At 37.6% G+C, this 21792-nt stretch overlaps 2 protein-coding genes across 6 annotated transcripts in view; both read left to right on the forward strand.

Moving 5' to 3' along the window:
* The window catches only part of LOC113024781 (transmembrane protein 266-like), a 51734-nt gene extending 49118 nt beyond the window's left edge, over positions 1-2616 (forward strand). The window contains exons 10-11 of the mRNA XM_026172109.1: positions 783-845; positions 932-2616. Of these exons, the coding sequence (XP_026027894.1) occupies positions 783-845; positions 932-1572 (704 nt within the window). The 3' untranslated portion in view covers positions 1573-2616. The remainder of the gene's footprint in view (positions 1-782; positions 846-931) is intronic.
* Positions 2617-14447: 11831 nt separating this feature from the next.
* On the forward strand, positions 14448-21555 carry isl2b (ISL LIM homeobox 2b). Of its 5 annotated transcripts, none has more exons than XM_026172153.1 (6): positions 14448-14584; positions 14944-15133; positions 15528-15790; positions 16924-17222; positions 17904-18071; positions 18355-21555. In XM_026172153.1, the coding sequence occupies exons 1-6, from the start codon at positions 14527-14529 to the stop codon at positions 18469-18471; spliced, it is 1095 nt and encodes a 364-aa protein (XP_026027938.1). In that variant the 5' UTR covers positions 14448-14526; the 3' UTR covers positions 18472-21555. The 5 variants fall into 5 exon arrangements, with proteins under 5 accessions (XP_026027938.1, XP_026027944.1, XP_026027925.1 ...); XM_026172159.1 differs by having other exon boundaries at positions 16927-17210; XM_026172140.1 differs by having other exon boundaries at positions 14468-14584; positions 16924-17210.
* The last annotated feature ends 237 nt before the right edge of the window (positions 21556-21792 follow it).

The raw sequence follows: 21792 nt of genomic DNA on the forward strand, positions 1-21792 counted from the left end.
TCTGTTGTAAACATACAAGATATTTTCCATTTGGACTAGTTTGCACTATGAACATTGACATGGACCAAGGTTTGGACAAATAGGTGTGTAATCCAAACCCAGTGACTTACACATGATTATTAGGATGTGTCCGTTAAAGTATATTTAATCCTAATCTCACACTACTGTAAGATAATTATACTTTTGATTCCATTTTATATTCATAATAGTTAAAAAGTGTTTACAGTACTGTTAGTAACAACAGTAATTAGATTTGTTTAGTTTGTTTAGTTATCATGTCAACTATACATGAGAGGATACAAAACACTGTATGACAGGCAAGAAAAACTGGGCCTGGCATCTTTTAGCAAATAGATTATATATACTTGCCCTAACATATACTGGACGTGTCCATGCCCCAGCATCCAATTGGTTGGTTTAGTGCTATGCAGAGGTTTGCAGACACACATGCACATGCTGTAGTTGTGATATACATTCACTGGCATTTCATTCGCCTGTTTGTGACATAGATTTAATAAGGTGTTGGAAACATTTCTCGGAAATGTTTTTCCATAGGGATATGACAGCATCACATAGTTAACCATCCACGAATCTCCTGTTGCACAGCAAGCCAAAGAAACAAATAAAGAGGATGGTTAAAAAGTACGGATGAGTGGAAGTAAGAATGCAACCAGAAAAATTGATTCTGAAAAAAATATTCATGCATGTTTCAGTATTTTAATTTAGAAATCAGCTGAAACAAAAATAACTGTCATTGTTTTATTCTCTATTTTTTAACTCAGATCCAGTTGTACGTGATGACATGAACAACTACATCAGCCAATATTACAGTGAAGCAAGCAGCGGTAAGTGACAGTAGCAAATAAAAAAAGCCATATTTGTATGGATGTCTTTATCTGCATATACTTTTTCTAAACACGTGTCTGTCAAGATGCTGGGGCTTCTGGCTTAGGTGCGCGGGTCATCACAACAGCAGCCATTGACGTTCACCTACCCACCAGTACAAACGTCATCCAGTCAAATCCTATGCTTGCTATGGAGCGGGTGGGCAGCGCTGTAAGTGATGCCTCCACCAGCATATCACGGTCCAGTGGCAGCCTCACAGCCCGCCCCCACAGCCTGAGTAGCCATACTCCGGGTTCATCAATGACAGACTGCAGCAGCAGCGCAGCTCAGGACTTCAGTCTGAGCTACAGCTCCCATCGCTGCTGCCCCCCTTCCTTCTCAGGCCAGGACCCCTGCAAGGACCCCAGCATGGTGGTGCAGGAGCTACTCTCCTCCCTCTCTGAGGACTCCTGCCTTGCTCAAAAGGGCCTAGTAGTAGACCCTGTCAACCTCAAGCTTCCCAGTCCAACTGGCTCAGAAAATGCCAGCCCCGAACTGGACAACAGAATAAACATTTTCAATCGCAGGAACCAAGAGGAGAGACGGGGCCGGGGAAGGGGTTGTGTGCTGTTGCAGACCAAGCCACTGATCCACCTGCAGGGCAGCAGCACTGAGCCGTCACTGGAGGAGAAGTACCGGCTACTGGGACCAGCTGACTCACCTCTAGGGCATATGTCTGATACATAAGCAAGCGTTATTTACACAGGAACAGAAGCTTTTACTCTTTTTATTTTTTACTGCCATCCCATTTGGCATATATCTGAACTTTTGTGACAGATCAAACCTCATGAGAGGGACCACACAAGATTTGAAAATTGGATTCATCTGTTACTGAGTAAATCGAGACTTAGCCAATTCAGAGCAAGCTCAAGCCTTAGCTTCTAGCTAACAGCGATGCTCCTTGAGTTGTTGTTTTCAGCTGTCATTAGTAGAAATTAAAAATGATCATTTTTAGGCCCTTTGGCATCCTGTCTAACCTCCCCTGTTTCTCCTTAATAGATTTTTGAAATCCAAAAAACCCCAGATATAGCACAACAAAGACAATACCACCCTATCAAAGGGGCATGTGTTTTTGGACACATTCTTCATCAGGAATTCTCACTTTGAATAGGTCCTAAATGCACTGAACTTTACGTGAATTAAAACCAGCAAAGGGCCATTCAAGCCTATACTGAACAAAAACATAAATGCTGAGCAGTGTTGCCATCTTAGACACTGCTCTTGAGAATTTCAAGCAGTAAAAGGAGTGTTTTCTATTGCTTTTTGTTGTTGTTCTGTTTCTTTTCAGTTTTATTTTCAAGTTTAAACATTAATTATGCTGTTCTTTGTTTAAACAGCCACAGGGTAAATACTGTAAGACTGGCTAAACTATTGAAAAGCCAATTTTCTACCTTTGCCTTTTTGTCACCTGTTTGATTTAAAGACCATGGACCATCATCAAAATTTATTAAATAGCAGTTTTGTTTTCAGAAGTTGTTAGTAGGGTATATTTGTGTGGTTGAAATGAAACGGTAACTGACTGGGCTCTTCACATGGAACTAGACTGGAGTGCTTGTAGCATGAACCTTTAAAAGAAATGTGCCATAAACGGTGAGCAAATTCTTTGCACTTTAATGTTTACAGACACTTTTGTAAACTTCATATGGAGGAAGTCATTGCCAAATGAAGGTGTTGTCAATTGAATGAAAATAGCAAAAAATAAAAGATAGTATTTCTTTAACTGCTCTTAGATCACTGACTCTTGTGAATTTATGATGTTAAATGATTTAAAGGTGTACCAAAGATACTTCACCAGGATAAAACATAATTGAACCGTGTGATTACTCTTATCAAAGATGTTCTTTTCACACGCTTCTTGCTGCACACGCCACTGTCACGTTGTTTCATTAGCGTCATCTTCTTATTTGCATATGATTTTGAAAAATTTTAATTATTTAAGGTTATTAACATTGGACCTGTCACAACAACCACTAATTGGTGAAGTCACTGTAAGTGTGTCGTGAGAGGAGACATCCCCCCTAATTACCCTCCCGTATCATTAATTCAGAAGATAAACTGCTGTTACATTTTGTTGCTTGTCAAATGTTTACAAGTATCCAGAGAATGTTTTAATTGTTAATAACGATTATGGTTGTAGTTACACTATCGACACAAGTTTTCAGAGTTCAGTATTTAATTTGCAAAACGGACTTTGAGGATTGGTATTACTATTCTTTTTTAATTAATTCATAAATGAGACCGTATCTATCTATTACACATTACAATATATTATTACAATAATAAGATAATAAGGTTAATATCAGTTTTAATTTCTAAGAAATCTCGATCTTTCTCTCTTTTTGAAGAGCAAAGAATACAGAGTAACAAAACCACAGACCAGTCTTATGGACATAGATGGTAGAAAAGTGTTCATCTTAGACCAAATAAGTGTCGATGTAGTGAGTAGGGCGCATTCAAAATGTGAAATTTAGAAATAAATAGAATAACTTTATTGTCTTAAAGCTGGAATCATTAATTCAGAAGATAAACTATCGAACTATTTGAAAGCTATATGTAGCTATAAGTAACTATAACTGTAACTATAAGTAACAAAGAAGTTACTTTATACATTTCTTAAGTTCATATATATATTTAAAAAAAGCTATTTTGCAATAGTTGCTCCATGTAGCCATAACTGTTTCAATTTCTTAAATAAGACTCACACATTAAATAATCATGGATACATTGTACCTAAACAATAAACAATACAGAGCTGCACAATTCAAGCATTGTCACTTGAGAAAAAAATGGCATGAATTGAGCTTAGTAAGAAAAAAATGTCTGGAAAAAAAAAAGCTTCAGCAGCCAACTGTGTTTTTTTTTTAAACAGCTGACATGTAATGTGATAACCTGAATCTGCAACTTATTAGACATTACCAGACTCATCACATCAGTCTACTTCACAAAAACAACAATGCCTATCGCATGCCGGGGAACAAGTAAATAAATAATGATCCGCTTGGCTCCTGACACACACAAAGGAATCCAGTTGAATATGGGTGCCAAACCCTGGTTTGGCCTCTATCTGATACAGCTGCCTTTGTGTTAATGTCTCAAGTGGAGGTACTCTGCCTCTAACCTAAACTCCTTCCAGCTCAACCAGCCATGTAAAAGAAGCGATAACTCATATGGTTCAATTTCCAACTCAACCCTGAACAGCACTGTCCAGTGATGAAACTAAAGTACTAGTATAGGCATCCGTGAGAAAGTACATTTACCTAGTTAATTAGACTGTCTGTAAGTGTCCCATCACTTTCAGAAGACATCCTAAGAAGTAAATTGCTTTTGGGATCTCTCCAATGAAACCACTGGGTAGGTCTTGTCACACTCACAGGAGGTACATTTACAGTGACCATTAGACACTTAATAATTGAAATGTTTTAATAATGGCACTGAGGGAGTCCCTTTAGCTACATTAACATTACATGATCATTGTTTTCATTCTCGTTAACAAAGGAAAACCAATGGATTAGATTTGCATTATCGAGCCCTTTGGTACTGTAAGACTAAGGAGCATATATCTGTGTTTCTTCTTTCCTTTAATATGCAAGTTCCTAATCTATAGTAACATTAAGGCTCCTATTACTAAAATATAAACTAAACTAATAACTAAACAAATTCTGTAAATGATAGACGAAGAACTTTGAACAGTCACTGCAGATTTTCGTGTGTATTAATGGAATTATCTGTGGACCCTTGAGATCAAGAGGACCCCACCTCTGAAAGTTTGAAAGTCATTGTGGAAAAGATAAGCTATTTGTTTTAGAAAATCAAAAAACAGCTTTATTACTATTTTATTAGCTAATGTATCTTTAGCTAAAAGAAAGCTGCTATACAACAAAAAGAGCGTACTTTGTAGCAGAATATATCTTTTTTAATAATGTCTAACTTAAGGTGTCTTTGTCATCCTGGTTCTACCATGATCAGAGTATGAAGTGCATGATCACATCAGCCAATCACATGGGAGCAGCTCAGTTCATTTAGGCATGTATTATAGACATTGTGAACATCCTGCTTAACTTTTAACAGGTAAAGACCTTAAAGAGTTACTAGAGTCTTTAGACAAAAACTGACTCCGCATTAGATATTTGCTAGGCAACACAGTTGCTTAAAGTTTTAAAGCAACTGTTAGTTATCAAGGTATTTGCATTCATTTTAAAGGTCAATAATGTCAGTGTTTATGACTTCAGAAGGACAGCGAAGCAAAGTAAATCCAAAATATGATGGAAATTGGGCTGAATCTTATTCTGGACTGTTGCGGATTCTTGAGGTATGCTTGCTCTATGTTCACTGTAAAATTTGGGTTAAAATAAATCTTTTGAGATAAGTAATAATAATAATAACTAATAACTGGTAGTTCACATGAAATCTAAAATAATCTGGACTGGTTGTGTTCTTATCTATGGCTAAACTTTAGCGTACTAATAAAGTTATCATTCAAGCTTAGCTTACTTAAAAACAAATCAAACTTCATAGTATTAAATAAGGATATAGGTTTTATAACCTACACTGAGCCACAGGGATGTCTGAAATTTTTGGCTTCACTTCTGGAGAATCTCGTCATTGATCTTTATTCATAATTTGTACAGTATTTCTCTACAGACACATTTCTTTTTTCTTTTTTTTTACTTCTGCCTTCTTACTTTTTTTGACACCCTAGTTACCAGCATCTAACAGTGCACTTGACTAAAACGGGGTTTGTTGGTGGTGCACGCCAGCTTTATAACAAAAAAGTTAAAAATAGGTTACATTTCATGACTTCTTATAAAGGCTCAAATTAATTGCAGTTATGTTTAAAAAGCGTTAGTCTGCCATTTAGAAGATGTGCACCACTGGAGCACTGACTGTGATGTAAAATGAACTGGAATATGAAGAATGTTTACACCATTAAAACCAACAGGTATACAGGAAAAAAAAGTGTTCTTTCGAGGGACCTTACTGATGCAACTCCAAAGAGCTCTTGCTTGTCAATGTGACTTTTTATAAAGTGCATGTAAGAGATTTTGAATACGGTCCTGTGACACAGAACAGCTGGGTATATATTAAATAGAGTAAAGCTCATTGAGAACAAATAGATGTGGGGAACACAGCTGCTGTGGCCTGACAGATTGAGAACACATCTCACACAGGACACTCCTTCAAGAGGCTCTGATGTAGGAGAAAAATACAAATAAATTATAAATCATTCTTTAAAAAGCTTCTCAGGTTTTCTTTTTGAAACATACTTCTTAAGTGCACAGGATCCAGAGGTTTGCCTGGTGGAAAAAATCCACTCGGGAGACTGTTGTCATGGCTACAGAAGATTTTTTTTCTCTGCATTTACATAAAACAGTTTCTTATGGTACCCTCCCCTCAGATTCTTCCTTTGCTTCTTTGGGTAAAAGTGGGTCAACAGCAGAAAAAAAGAGAACTCGAAACAAGACCCTGTGAGTGACTAAGCTCAATCACTTCAGTTCTCTGGAGGAATAATATCAATTATTAAACCTGTTTGTAGTAAAGTATGAAGATAAATAAAGTCAGAAACTACGTTTGCCTGAGTCTGATTTTGCAAAGTTTTTGTAATTTTTTTTGTAAACTTTACAAATTTTGTAAAATTATTAAAATTCTTTGGCTTTTTTTTCACTTATTTTCAAAAAAAAAAAAAAAACCCCAACAAAACAACAAAATATTGTGCATTGCTCCTTCATATGTTAACGTAATCAAAAGAAGTTGTACACTATCATGTGAAAATCACAAGGGCGCTACTCACTTAGCCCTTTGGGATAAGGAACATCAGCTTGTGCTCCAAGAACCTCAATAAAATACTGAACATCTAAATGTATTCAGCAATCCAGCATGTAAGAAGACAGCTATGCTTGACTGGATACATAAAGAATAAATTAACAAACATTTTTTTAAAGGAAAACTTTTGGGAAATGTTTTTTCTGCAGTTAACATATTTTTTAAAAATCCTGTTGAAGTACATTTACATATTCAGCATTCTACTTTTGCAACAAATGCACAATCAGTCTAAACACACATTTACACACATGGTTTTAGGAGATGTGAGCACACTCAGTGAAAATGTTAACTGCAAACTGCAAACTTTATAAAATGAATAAAAAACACAAGTTTTGTCAACTGCAAAGCCTATACTGTGTTTCCTACAATATGAATATGTAATAATAATACTGTAGGTACAAATATGGGTTAAAATAACATGCAAATTACACTCAGTGTACAGAAGGTCAACTAAAAATTCAAAAAATAAAAATAAATTCTATTCTCTCCTTAAAATGTTTCAGAACAAGAAGCAGGGTTTCTATCAGATTGACCCGATCTTTCATTTTTGTACTAATTACTTATTTGTTCAGAATGAGTAGAAAAGTAATTCACCAATAAATCATTCAGTTGTTTTCTTAATGATTTTTCTTGCCTTAAAAGTCTAGATAGTCTTTAATTTTTCAACTGCGCATGAGTGATTCGATATTTTGCTGTATCTCTGGACACTAGTGCAGTCACTGACATCCTGACTTCAGTAGCCTTTAATTTGGCCTTACTTTGTAGCCTCAGCTAAATCACAATCACTGTCCCGACTAGAGCTCAGGGTGTCTGCCAGCGCGTGCTGGGGCCCTGCAGCATTTCCATCTGGCCTCTGGGGAGTCGCACATCAATTGCTCTCAGCTAAATGCACTCACATATGAATATTTTAGTACAATTTAATGTTTCAGCTACAGCCCCAGAGGAGCAGAGCATCAATTTGTGAACACAGTTCTCCTGGAGTTAAAAGCCAGGCCGGATAATACAGTATGAAAGGCGCTGTCAATCTAGAGGGCCTTTTTTCACTTGAGAAAAAAACAAACAAAAAAAAGCCCCAAGAAAAGCAGACCCTTTGCCTTCAGTATCCAACTGGAAACAAACAGCTTTTTCAGGAGAAAAAATGACTGAGGCAGCAGTCGGCAGGTTTTTGGTTCACCAGAGTCACCAGTAGTTTTGCCAGGTCAGTCAGTTTTCCCAGAGCTCTGGCTGTCTGCCATTTAGTTTCGCCATGCTCATAAACATACATGCACTCTCCCACACACACCATGTGCACACACACACACACACACACACACTCACACAGCTGGTGGAGGCAGCAGGTCAGGGAATCTTGCACCTGCTGTCCTGTTAATAAAATACCCCAAAGTGATGCTGAAACCTCTTCCTTCACACAGAAAAGCTCCCCTCAGGTGTAAGGACATGAGTGCTTTACAAAACCGGGAAATCCTGACACAGCTAAGATTATCAGCTGGTCTGTAAGCAGACTCTCTTTTTTTTGTTAGGAAAAAAAAATAGAAAAATGTCTATTTAAAAGCCCCCATCACAGTGTGAGTGTGGTAAAAAATAAACACATGGAGATCACAATAAAAACGACTTACTTTCTGCCACCACTCCAAAACTCATTTCAGTTAGGTCCATAAATTTTTGGACAATTTCCCAATTTTTGTAAATTTAAGAGTGCAGAATTTCAGCTTTATAGCCAGCTGTTAACTTGTTTTTTCATGACAATAGAAGCAGATAGAAGATGTGACGTTGATTCCAAGTGTGGCTGCTTTTCACTGGAACTCTCAATATGAGAGCCAAAGACCAAAATAAACCCATCAGAGAAATAAAAAAAGAAAATGAATCAACATTCTTAAAAAGAACGAATGTGCCGGCCAGCTCAGCTACACCAAAAAACCAGACAACTAAACATAGTGAAGAACAACAAGTTCACAACATCTAACCAAGTCAAACACACAGTCAGGCAGCAGGTATATCATGGTCAAAGTCTACAATCAAGACAGCACTTTACAAATTAAAACATACTAAGTGTTTACAACAAGAGAAAAGTATGGAGAAAGAGAGAAACAGCTTGTGATCAGAACATGGTGGAGGCATCAGGATGTAGTGGAACCACGCCAGTATTGTTAAAAAGATGATGTGACTACTGATAGAAGTGATAATGATAGAAGTACCATTTATTCTGAAGAGTACAGCACTCAGATTCGATTAGATGCTGCAAATGGTCACAGTCTAAATTGGCCACCTGATTTCAGCCCCAACAAAGAATGTGTTTCATCCTTTTCAGTTACTGAAGACCAAATTAAGAGCCAAAAAACCTCAAATTAAAGCTGAAAGACTGCATTTCAGTTGCACATCGATCTAAAATCTATTGTGATGGTGTACAGAGGCAAAAAATAAAAAAACATTTTATTGTCCAAAAACCTTATGAATCCATCTGTACTAAAACTAGACAAAATGCAGATACAATGCTACAGTAAACTTAACAAAATTACTTAATCAATAAACAATTAGTAAAATGAATTTGTTAATAGTAAAACATAAACATAAAACTGAACATTAGAAGTATATACATGATATGATTCATTGTGGTGAGGCCCTCACACTAACTGATGGTCTTGTTTTGACTGGTCCGAACAAAGATATTTCTTTGGTCATTTAAGTGACATCCTGTTGGTAAAGTCACTGATAAGCGATAACAAGATGCCTGCTCTGTGCTGATGAGAGCAGCTGATAAGAAAAATACAAGATGTGCATTTGTAAAATAAAACAGGCGGCTGACAGTTACACTAATAAGGTAATAATGGTGCAGGTTTTTCAGTCCAACAATGCAGAGCTGCCCTGAGGCACCAATCAAAAATTAATACTAATTATCACGTGAATACTGCATTAACTCTGAAGAATGATGAATTATAAATCTGCAACATGGTTACCCTCTCAGAACGACCTCACTTGCATAAAGGAAGTGTTTTTGTGCTCTTTTTTTTTTTCTAGCACAGGCATTTTTGAGGACATATAACACTGAAAAACACACAACAATAAAACAATGTTATGTATTGAAATAATTACAGTGACTTCAGAAGATTTTGATCAGATCTTAGAATCTGGATGTTTGAATGAATTTTTTTTTAGCGGAAATATTTAAATGAGCATGTCAAAACAAAAAATCTTATGCAGGGGTAAAATGTGTTACACTAATAGTAGAAGTCTTGGTTATTATGTATCAGTTATGTTTATTTTTATTTGAATAAACGGGTGTATTTAAATCAGATAAAAGTAATCTTCAATTAAAAGTGAATTTTAAGTGATTATTAAAAATATTCCACTTCATGATTTTTGTGTTTGGTTTTTATAAAAAAAAAATTAAAATGACACTGCATAAAAAAATGCATTGAGTCATTGGTTTGAGACAGATAAACAGTGTGTCCATTACAATTTTCGGCTTATGGCAAATCTGCACATCACAGGGGAGAAAGACAGCAGTTATGTCACAACACACATGCAGCGAAAAAGACACACACAGCCATACACAAAGGAATGCACACACATCACAAAACCTCACATTTGCATACACAAAAAATTAGCATAACATCCAAAATTCAGTTCATTCACCAGGTCACACAGTAGTATGATGTTATCTCTGCTGTTCAGCCCCTTAATTAATGTGAAAATATAAATGTAAACTGACTTGAGGTGTGAGATTTTTTCCCCTCTGAGACTGTATATATTAAAACTTCATTTACTTTTTGAATACATACCAAGCTTCATTTAAACCAGCAATGACAGACAATTCATGAGCAAATCACACATGTACACACTGTGGCCTGGCAAATACGACAGACATGATGAATAAACAAAAAAACATGTTCTCAGTTGTTCTAACTTTTCATGAACAAGTCCAACATGTCCAAAATGAAAAATGCTTTTGGAAAAATGACACATATCTTTTTAATTATAACAATGTGTGTCGATATGAAAGAAAAAAAGATGCTCCAGCAGAGATATACAAACTGGCACAATGTCAACTGAATCCAGCTTGTGGAGGGTTTGAACGGATGGGCGTTGTAAATAACTTATAGGTCTGACAATGGAGGCAAAGTGCCATCGAACCCAAAACATTCAAGAGCAAACGAGTCACTGTGAAAAGTTCAGTAATGCGGAGCGGGAATGCCCAACTGAATTCCAAACAAGAACATTTGGCTCTTGCCAAAGTTTAAGTGGATGAGTTCAGTCACACATATATATTTCATGAGGTTAATGGGCCCCATCAAACAGTGATTAGAGATTCTTCTGGGAGGCTTTTATTCCAGAGTGACAACTAGGTTGGCTGGGCCAGATCAAGTCAGTAACAGGTCACAAACAATGTTGCTGTGTGTGATATTTCCTGACACTGCAGACTGAATATATAAATAAAACACACGCAACCCTTGACCCCACAGTATTAGCCACACAGTGACGGTACCTGATACTTTTTATTCAGAGTTTTATTCTTTAGACTACACATTCTGGCTAAAACACTGCCCAAAAAAAGTTGAATGATTAAGAGCACCAAACGTAATGGATGTTTCTACAGAATCGACCAGGCCTTGTCAATTCTTTATTAATATTATGATATATTTCCATGATATCGCTTTATAATTCTTCCTCAGGAGGAAAGGTAGCAATGACAGAGACATAAATTTCCTTCATTTTATTTATAGTACTTAACTTTTAGCCTAGCACAAACCTGATCAGGATACACGGCCCTGACAAACGTTTCTTGAGATTTGAACTCAATTAGATCTGAAATAGTTCAACAGCCAGGTGAGTAGACACTCGGGGGAGGATTAAAAAGGAAGTTCTCGGCTGTAAAGAGAACCATAACATTTTAGGCTTACAAAGCCATCAAAGATCTTCAGTGACCATGACTGAGCCCATGAAAGTTAAAGTAATGGTTATAATAAGCCCACTTAAGGTTGGGCGAAAAGGTCATGTGAAAGCATACACCATTCTGTCTGGTTTCAAAAACATCAGCAACAACTTTCTTTATTATTTAAACCCCTTCTGAAATGGTAAAAACAGTGGCTTTAATATCATACTGCTTTCTGAAATATATTTTATATTTAATGCAACCTAAAGTGACCGATGCTGGTGAATCAGACATATTGAATCAGTCACACACAACATATTGTTTTAATACTAAACAGACTAAAGCCTAGTCTAGAAATAAAGATCAATATGAGTTGAATTGGAATACCTATGATGTAGTCTAATGCAACCTAATTCAATTGAAATACCATTAGATCTGCAAGCTGACAGTTCTATTGAACAATCACAGGTTACAAAATTAGGTCACTGATCTAAAAGAAAGACATTTTATATGCACGAGAACATTGCGATGAAAAATCCAATATGCATAATAAAATATATATCTGGACATCTGGCTCTTTCATGTCTATCCAAGCACTTCACTATATAAATGTATCAATATTATAATATTATAATAGAGAATACGCTATAGAGTGAGCCTGGGTTTACCAGATATGACGTTATTTTATGATTCCTTGTGTGCATTCTTATTACTTGGAATATTAAGGCAAAAATAAAAGCGAAAGTAAAGTAAACAAGAAAAAAGTGCTTTTTAAAAAAAAAATAATTCTGTTTGGAGCTAAACTGCTAACCATGTTTCTTGTTGATATTAAGTAAAAGATACAATGTTTAATATTAGGCATTGCACATAGACTGTATAATAGGAAGTGGCTTACATGTGACTTAACGTACTCAAGAAAGTGGATTTCATTTTTCTAAAGCAGAACAGCAGAGAGATATTGACCATTAGCATACATAATTATATGTATGCTAATGGTAAAAAATCACAATTTTTTACCATTAGCATTTTTGCTTATAAATGTAGATTTCATTTAATAAAATTCAATTCTCTCTAGAAAACTAAACACCATCAAAACCTACATGTATGTCTCAAAGCTACACTTTATAAATCAGCTACTTCTGCTAATTTTGGTAATTTTGAGTGGTAAAAACTGGATTACTCTGGTGATTAGGCATGGCAGCCCTCTTCCCACCTCGCTGATGGCACCACTGGCAGCAGTGCAATTTGATTTGCTTTTTATGAGTTAAAATCTCAAAGAATCTGCTGTAACTCTTTACAGAACTTTGGACACATTTTTTTACCCTTAGCATGAACCAGAGTTGAAGGATATTATCAACACTTATTTGGGAGCCCTTCTGTCAGTTGTTGTGCTTGTTAAACCCGTGCAAACAAGAGAGAATATAGAGGAGGAAGATGCAGAAAAATATCTAGAGTTGAAAATAAACTGACAAAGAGAAACAAAAATATCAACAGAAACATCACAAGATAACATTCAACGATTATTATTGCCTAAGGAGAAACTCAGACGTCCAAATCGAGAACAAAAAGCTTCTAATTGTTTGGTTTAACTAATTCTATGGAACATATAGAAAAAGACAGAGAGAGAGGGGAGAGAGAAAAAACTGAGTGTTTTGCAATTATTTCAATATTTATTTCTTATCAAATTTTTGCATATGGACTTGACCCTGACAGAGTGTGGAAATGACTGTCACAATGGTTCCGAATGCAATTGCTGAGCCGACAATTTTCATTTTCCCATGCAGAGATCCTTTTAATATAATTAAACTGGGAAAAGTGACCTTACATGTAAAAATCAACATCTCGGACTGTTGAGAATGCTTTCATTAGTTGTTTCCATCTACTCACAAAGACCAGTAAACTTTAATTGTATGATTAATTAAAGTAGACCTGTGGAAATTCATAGATCTGTAGTTCTCTTTAGTTAGCTTTCGTTTTCTTGTAGATTGACTAACTGATTTATTTGATGCCAGTCCTAATTGCTATGCTCAGCCCCACGCTCAATTCTGCCCTTTAACACGCAGTTCTGGTTTTCCTCCAGTAGGTGGCCTTGTTCTCATAGATGAGCAGACCGAACAGAGCAGAAGACTTTGACTGTGCTCAGAAACACTGAATTTATTTATAAAAGTACTTATAACTGAACTAATGTCTTATTTTGGGTTCAAAGACACTTAAAAGAAGATATGGGCGGTAATATGCACGGACTTTTCTTCCAGGCTTGCAAATGTGATATGGAAGAAAGCAGCAACATATTTTGCCATGGCAGATTTAGTTTGCTCTATCTGATATTTAAGATAGTTTATTTGATTAATCAATAATTCATTGGAAGCAATATGGAAATGCTGCACCTCTTGAATCTATGCAGTACAGCTGAACCGAGCTGAACACTGACGAGTAATTCCCAAGGTGCTCTAAATAATATCATCTTTAATAATCAGGCTCATTTCATTGAGTAAAGAAGGATTTTAATCTTAAGAGTAGTTTTAGTAAAAACATAAGGATCATTTAGATGTTTTTTTTTTATTTTAATGGTAAATGATTCAACAGGATTTTGATAATGAACATATTTTTCTTACCAACACGAGTCAAAATGATTCGTTGCCTTTATACGGTTTTATTTTATCTTTGTTAAAAAACAAACAAAATATGAACATCTTTACTCCGACGCTTTTGTCAGTCATACACATCAACGAGATTTATTTATTATTTGCCAGAATGGAGGAGAGGTGCGGTGGAGCGATTGGAGAGTCCGATGTTGACGTAATGACGTCAGAAGAACAGCGCGTGGGACCCTGCAGCCTCTTCGGCCCCCCTCCAGTCCGGAGAGACACAAGTTATCAGGGAGGCAGGCGAAGGGGCAGTTCATCTTCTTACATCTTTTCCTCGTCTACAATCCCCTCTACCCGTCCTGTATGGTGGATATTATTTTCAGCTCTTCTTTCTTGGGTGATATGGGGGATCATTCCAAAAGTAAGTAAGCCAAGCTGTTCGGTCAAGTTTTAAGTGGCAGATTTTGTTTTCGTCGCTGTGGCTACATGATATATTGGGCAGTGCGCCGATTATTTCACTTATTTTCTCAGTAATACTAAAGTAATTTGTGTGGCTGTGTGTTTCAGGTGAGATTGTGATAAACGAAACGATTCCGTATTTTGCTTTTTGAGTACTGGCTAAAGTCCCCAGCTGTTACATAACAGCAAGTGTTGTCAAGTCTGCAAAACAGAGAAGTTACTTTAAAACCCCCCCTCACAGTGAAACATTATAGAAATAAATGGTGCAGCTGTTTGTCGTGTTTCTTTCGGGTGCATTTTCAGTCTGTGGACTCTTTGCAGAGAAGCCAGGATTCGCGATGTGTGTAGGATGTGGAAGTCAGATCCATGACCAGTACATACTGAGAGTCTCTCCCGATCTGGAGTGGCACGCAGCCTGTCTAAAGTGTGCGGAGTGCAGCCAGTACTTGGATGAGACCTGTACTTGTTTCGTCCGGGACGGCAAAACCTACTGCAAAAGAGATTATGTAAGGTAGGATTAAAAAAAATCCCCTAATTATCGAGTGATATTAGTCGGTATAAATTTAATGTTGGATGTATTTAGGCTATTGATTACAATTTCTATTATGAAAAAAGTGAGTGAACTGTGGACACAAAATAAAATCTAAATCACAAGAAAACCTCTGTAACATACATCCTAAATGCGCAATTTATTATAAAATTTTGCACTAACGAAAAACATATCTAGGCCTACACACTGCTTTAACATGTTATCAATGAAAATATATGATATGATGCCTTAAACGCTTAAAAGAGCTAAAACTTACATCTTTGACTGAACACCCCAAAGTTTGTGTGTGTGTGTGTGTTGTTATTTACATTTCCCGCAGATTTTTAATGCTATTCAATGAATCTATTCTTGCCAGGCTGTTTGGAATTAAATGCGCAAAATGCAACCTGGGATTCAGCAGCAGCGATTTGGTGATGAGAGCTCGGGATAACGTGTACCACATCGAGTGTTTTCGGTGCTCCGTGTGCAGCAGGCAACTGCTGCCGGGAGACGAGTTTTCTCTCCGGGAAGAGGAGCTGCTGTGCCGGGCAGACCACAGCCTGCTGCTGGAGAGGAGCTCCGCAGGAAGCCCCGTCAGTCCCGGACACATCCACTCCAACAGACCGCTGCACCTGGCAGGTCAGTTATTATTATTATTATTATTATTATTATTATTATTATTATTATTATTATTATTATTATTATTATTATTATTATTATTGTTGGCCCTGTGCATTTATTGAAACTATGTCCTAAAAACGCTCTTTTATAAAAACTTGTAAATTATAAGAGTTTATGTACAAATTATGAATAAAATCCTTGTAAAATGGTCAAGGTTTATTCTTCTTATTATTATTTAAAACTTCTTCCGCTCCTCAGCATGCAAGTAATTTGTTGTGATTGGACTGTGTGTGTGTGTGTGTGTGTGTGTGTGTGTGTGTGTGTGTGTGTGTGTGTGTGTGTGTGTGTGTGTGTGTGTGTGTGTGTGTGTGTGTGTGTGTTTGTGTGCGTCAGCTGTGTGCTGCGACCTTTCTTAGGGCTAATTTCATAATTGATCTCGTTAGGAGTAACCTGCTCTGTTGCCATTATCTGAATAATCTGGTATTTGAGTCGGCTGTGACAGTGTGTGCGTGTGTGTACGTGTGTTCGCAGAGATCCTGAGGGCGTTTGACCACAGAAAGAAAATAAAGTAAACGTGAGAATTATGCTCACAACTTCCTGATTAGTAAAACAGAACAGGTTTGTACACGTCAGTAAAACACAGGTCTCTAGCTGTGCCATAGCTGCTCCTTTTTCACATTTAATAAAAATGTTCCATTTTATGGCGACAGCGATTCACGACGTGAGTTCAGCCGGAAAGTGCAGCCTTGAAAAACAGTTATTAATTGTAACAAATCGATTGTTACGCTTATTGTGCGTTATTTTATTACACTGCGAGAGACTGTAGAAATCATAATTGTTTTTCTTATCTTCAGATAAAAATTAAAGCAGCGGGCATTTCTGGCAATATTGATTTAAACAGCAGTTTACTGGAACGTGGTTTAAAAACGTTGCAGAGTTTTTTTTCTTGTCTTAGTTTAATTCACGTCAGGCTGATGAATATGGCTGGTTTTTCCTGCATAATGCAAATCCATCTAAAGTGATTTAGAAGGCGAAAGTGCACAGATTGAGACGAATGGGCTGCAGAGTAATTGTATCAAAACATTAATGTTTCCTGTACAAGACCTTCTTAGTGTGTCACAGTCACTGACAGACCCTTTCTCCGTCCTCAGCAGATCCTGTAACGGTGCGGCAGGCTCCGCATCGGAACCACGTCCACAAGCAGTCGGAGAAGACAACGCGGGTCAGGACGGTGCTGAACGAGAAACAGCTCCACACGTTGCGGACCTGCTACAACGCCAACCCGAGGCCGGACGCGCTGATGAAGGAGCAGCTGGTGGAAATGACTGGCCTGAGCCCAAGGGTTATCCGGGTCTGGTTCCAGAACAAGCGCTGCAAAGACAAAAAGAAATCTATCCTCATGAAGCAGCTCCAGCAGCAGCAGCAGAGCGATAAGACTGTAAGCATCTTCGTAAGTTTGACCGCTTAATTACTATCTTCAATCGTTCTTTCATTTAAAGCCATGACCTGAATGTGAACTCGGTTATTTGTTTGATGCTGCCATACATCTTTGTGACATACAAGTTCTCCTGCAAAGTTGCAAACAGATGCAACTCCCACGAAAATAACCTGATAGCTTGTGAATTTTTTCTTTTTGTTTGCTTTGTGAATTTTTATTTTTCCATTAGTAGAAGCTAATCCTTTGCGTTTAACCTTTTGTAAACTTGTGATTCGACTTACCTTTACTTAGAGTGAGGCCCAGTGCACCCTTGCAGTGCTATGCTGTATTCAAACTTTATGTCAATGAATAATAAATCACCTACTTTGACTTCAGCTGCCTGCCATAAAAGATAAAAAGGGTTCTCTGTATACAAGCTTTCTCTGTATTAGATCAGTTTTTCAGTCTTTTTTCCGCCCCTAAAAAAACTTCAATAAAAACCCCGTCCTTTATTTATTATTTATTATTATTTATTTTCCTCCCACAAATATTGCACTCATCACAAGTGGTCCATGAAGATGAGCATGTGCAGGGTTTATAGGGGTCAGAAGGATAAACAGAAGTTCTCTGGACACCACAGTTGTTGACAAATTCTTCCTTGCAGAAAAGAGACACATCGTTCTTATTCTGTGTGTTTTTGTAAAATATTCTCAGAGCCTGCAGGGCCTCACGGGGACGCCACTTGTGGCTGGGAGTCCAATTCGACACGAGGGGAACGTGCAGGGAAACCCAGTGGAGGTTCAGACCTACCAGCCTCCGTGGAAAGCTTTGAGTGAATTCGCCCTGCAGAGCGACCTGGATCAGCCAGCTTTTCAACAACTGGTGTGTGTGTTCAGGACAGACTGAATGTGACATGATTTATACAGGCTGCTGGTGCACTGCATGTGCACGAAAACAATAGCCAGTAAATTCTGTAGCATGCGGTCAAATACAGATATGCAACACATGCACGCACTCACATGCAAAGTAATTATATTGGGCCACGTGTGCGTCGTGTGCTTTGCAAAAGTAAAGCTGGACTTTCACACTTTCACACTTGCAAAAAACAAAAACTAAAAAAAAAGGTACTAAAGCAGTATTCTGGTACGTTGTTTTCTGCTCTCAGGTGTCTTTCTCTGAATCGGGATCTCTCGGGAACTCCTCGGGCAGCGACGTGACTTCTTTGTCTTCTCAGTTACCGGACACCCCGAACAGTATGGTACCCAGCCCGGTGGAGACGTGAAACGGGGCCATCCATCCATCCTAATGGTCATCCCTCCTGCAAGGACAGTTGCAGCATGATCCCGGTCCCTTGCATGTGACCAACTCATCACATCGCCCGAATTTTCAGTGGAGAAAGCATTTTTTTCCTGACACGCAGAAGTCGGAACCAAGAGAGCACCAATTGACTCCGACTTTTCTTTTTCTTTCTTTTTTTCCGGAGTTTTCATTGACAAAAAACTAAGCAGAACAATTGTTGCATGACTTGATACGGAGAACGAAGATGTACAGAATACCTCCCGATGGATATATTACAACAAACCAACCGTCAGAAACAAATTGGAAACATTTCCACGGTGATCCAGATGGACATCTTGCAATTTAATGTGATCATAATGTGTCTTGTTTTTTTTCAACATGAGAATTTTTGATACATTCATTTCGTTGTCGAGTCCAGTTGACGTTTTGTCTTAAGGTCAGAGCATGATAATCTGCAAAGTATTCGTGTTGTAAAATATTTTATCTTAAGGGCAAGAAACAGGTTGTTTGAGCTTCTCGAACAAAAAGTAAATTATTGTTATATTATTTATTGTTAGGAAAGCGATTCGCTAAGGGATTATTAACTGAGAAAAAAATAAAAACACTGAATACATAAAGTGTCTTCGTGACCAGTCATTGTACAGGCGCATTATTATTTCACATGTGCATTTATAAAGCAATGCAATTTAATATATTTTAAAAAACGCTTTAAAATTAGTAACTACTGCCCATCTGCCACTTTATGGACCTAATTAAGATTTTCAGGCGCTTTTATTGTGATAAAAATAAATTCAGTCCAGTCCCAAATACAGGGAACAGATTTTCACTCTTCCTGACAGCGTGTAATTTCTGATTAAAAAAACACAGCAACAAATTACCTACAAATTTCATTCTAGGGCGTGTTTCGTATTTTAAAAGCATTAATTTCTGCTACGCTGAATATGTTGTTTGTCCTGTTCAACCTGAGTGAAGCTGGCTCTGTGGTCTTATCACCCCCCTCCATCTTGCGGTGTATTCCCCTTCGGTTATATGGCAGGAATCGGCCAGTGGTCATTTACTATCTCGGGGGCAAAAATCTGCTGTAAATTCTGCTCAGTCCAGTTACTCTAGTTGAGTCACAAGCCGGTCTAGACAGCGCGCAGGGATCGGCGACCTCTTATCTAGTCCTGGCATCACCTGCAAACGATACACTGACTGAAGCCACAACAAACTAAACACCCCCCACCTTTGACACACTCAAACCCTCAGCAAAGCCCCTCGTAACTGAGGGGAACTGAGAGCAGCTCGTAAAGGGTCACTTCTCCTCTTCGGTTTATTTTCCTTTACTAAATTGCGTTATTGCACTCGGGTCAGCCGAGATGACAGCTCAGACTAAATGGACTGGCATATCTTGCACTGTGTAACAAACCACACACAAACCAAAGTCATCATTTATGTGAAATCTGTGGATAAAGCATTTTAAGATGTACGTAGGAATTTACTCACTTTAATTTTTTTTGTTAGGTATTTAGTCTATTACATTTGCTCTAAAGAATTTCTCACTCAATGCACTTTTGGTTCTGTGGAATCTAAAACAAAAGGGAAGATACAAGAGTGAAAAGCGTCTTCAGTGCCAACAACAGACTTAATGGTTTCGGATAATTCTCTTAATCGATTTCTATCGGAAATAACTAGAAACATTTTGAGCATCGTTTCCTTTCTTTTAGACTCAATATAGTGATTTATTTTTCGTATTTACACCGGGCGCCTTTTCACCAAAACAAATGTTTGCAGTTTTTGTTTTTCGTGCTCTGTCAGTGTCTTAATTGTGAAGCTGAATGACAAAGGGCAGATAATAGATTTGTAATCGAGCTATTTCAAATAAGATAGGCAAACAATGCGAGCTGATTAAGATAACATAGATAAGCGAGGAATAACAATGGCGTTTACAGGCAAGAATGCGAGGCCTATTAACTCTCCCTCCCAGAAAATCATTAAGGGACGTTTTCCTATAATGTATGGACGCTGTTGCAATTTCTATTATTATTTTAAAACAATAATAATAAAAAAATAATAAAATCAAATCGAGCCACATTTGTTAAAATAACACAAGCTCAGGCTTTATTTGTGGAGTTACATCATCGATTCTGCTTAAAGTGAAAAATAATTCCTTTGTTGCTTAGATGCTCTTCAAGTCTGTTTTAAAATCCGGACATGCTTCAAATGTAACTGAAAAAAAGAGAACTTTCACTGAATTAGAAAAGGGCGAACTCTTCAATAACCTTTAAACGCACAATTACACTCGACAAAAATCATTTGACTCAGGCGTTCGGGTGTGAAGTTTATTTTCCATCTTGTGTTTTCAGTTCTTATGCGATCCCGCGCTGCCAATACAGATCAGAGATCAGACCCTCTGACATCTATACAATGAGCTTAAGTAGCCCAGCTGCTGGGAGTACGATCTTCTATCACGTCCATCAGTGGGCGTTTCCTCCCAGTGTGTTAAATAAGAACCAAAATAAACACTGCTGATCCCTGCTCAGTAGACGCACTAACACACACGCACCTAAGGCTACTTTGTCTGCAGCTCTCACTCTTTTCCATACAGACTTAATTTTAATGGAGACATTGTAGGCTTTGTTGTGTCCCGGTTCGTTGCATTAAAGCTATGACAGATACCCTGTTAAATCTATACCTCCCAACTTTGACCCAGAACCACCGACACCCGATTAACTTCTAGCAGAGCTGATAACGAGTCTGCGCGTGTCATGTTGCCACAGTGCAACTAGATGCTGTTGGAGGGAGTGACACGATGTCATTAATGATTAAGAGGAGGAGTCCATTTAAAGGTGTGATGTAATTCTCTAATTGGTGGAGGGGTGGGCGTAATTAGATCAGGAGGGAAGTAGCAGTGCCGTCCTCCTCAAGACGCATCTTTCACGAGTGGATCACTTATTTATTTATTAGATTTTTTTTTCGACAAGTTTTTGTTCTGTTTTCTAGAGAAAAACAAGAAATGCACAAGGAAATAACAATGCCTCGTTTTGGATTTCCACATCCGTTTTTGCATTCGTACCCCCCCCCCCCCCCCCCAAACAACAACTGTAGCTAATATTCAAAATGGCACTCTATATGATTTAATAGAACGGGTCAGATATTTATGGACCTTCATCACTTTATAATTATTATTTATTCTTATTAATGATCCTTAATTGCTGTTAAATTTTAACGTTTTCTAGGTATTGCTACGGCACTAGTTTATCTTGAGCTCTTTAGGCCCCAATGAAGTCATTTCCTCATGAAATTGCTGCTTTCTTTCTTACTT

Source organism: Astatotilapia calliptera, chromosome 1 (assembly GCF_900246225.1).
Source record: "Astatotilapia calliptera chromosome 1, fAstCal1.2, whole genome shotgun sequence".
In the NCBI taxonomy this organism is placed as follows: Eukaryota; Metazoa; Chordata; class Actinopteri; order Cichliformes; family Cichlidae; genus Astatotilapia; species Astatotilapia calliptera.

Excerpts from the sequence above, each read along its gene's own strand:
- isl2b (XM_026172153.1), top strand. The coding sequence starts at position 14,527 with ATGGTGGATATTATTTTCAGCTCTTCTTTCTTGGGTGATATGGGGGAT. Across the intron at positions 17,223-17,903 it reads ATAAGACTGTAAGCATCTTC|AGCCTGCAGGGCCTCACGGG; the intron begins GTAAGTTTGACC and ends AAATATTCTCAG. Across the intron at positions 18,072-18,354 it reads AGCCAGCTTTTCAACAACTG|GTGTCTTTCTCTGAATCGGG; the intron begins GTGTGTGTGTTC and ends TTCTGCTCTCAG.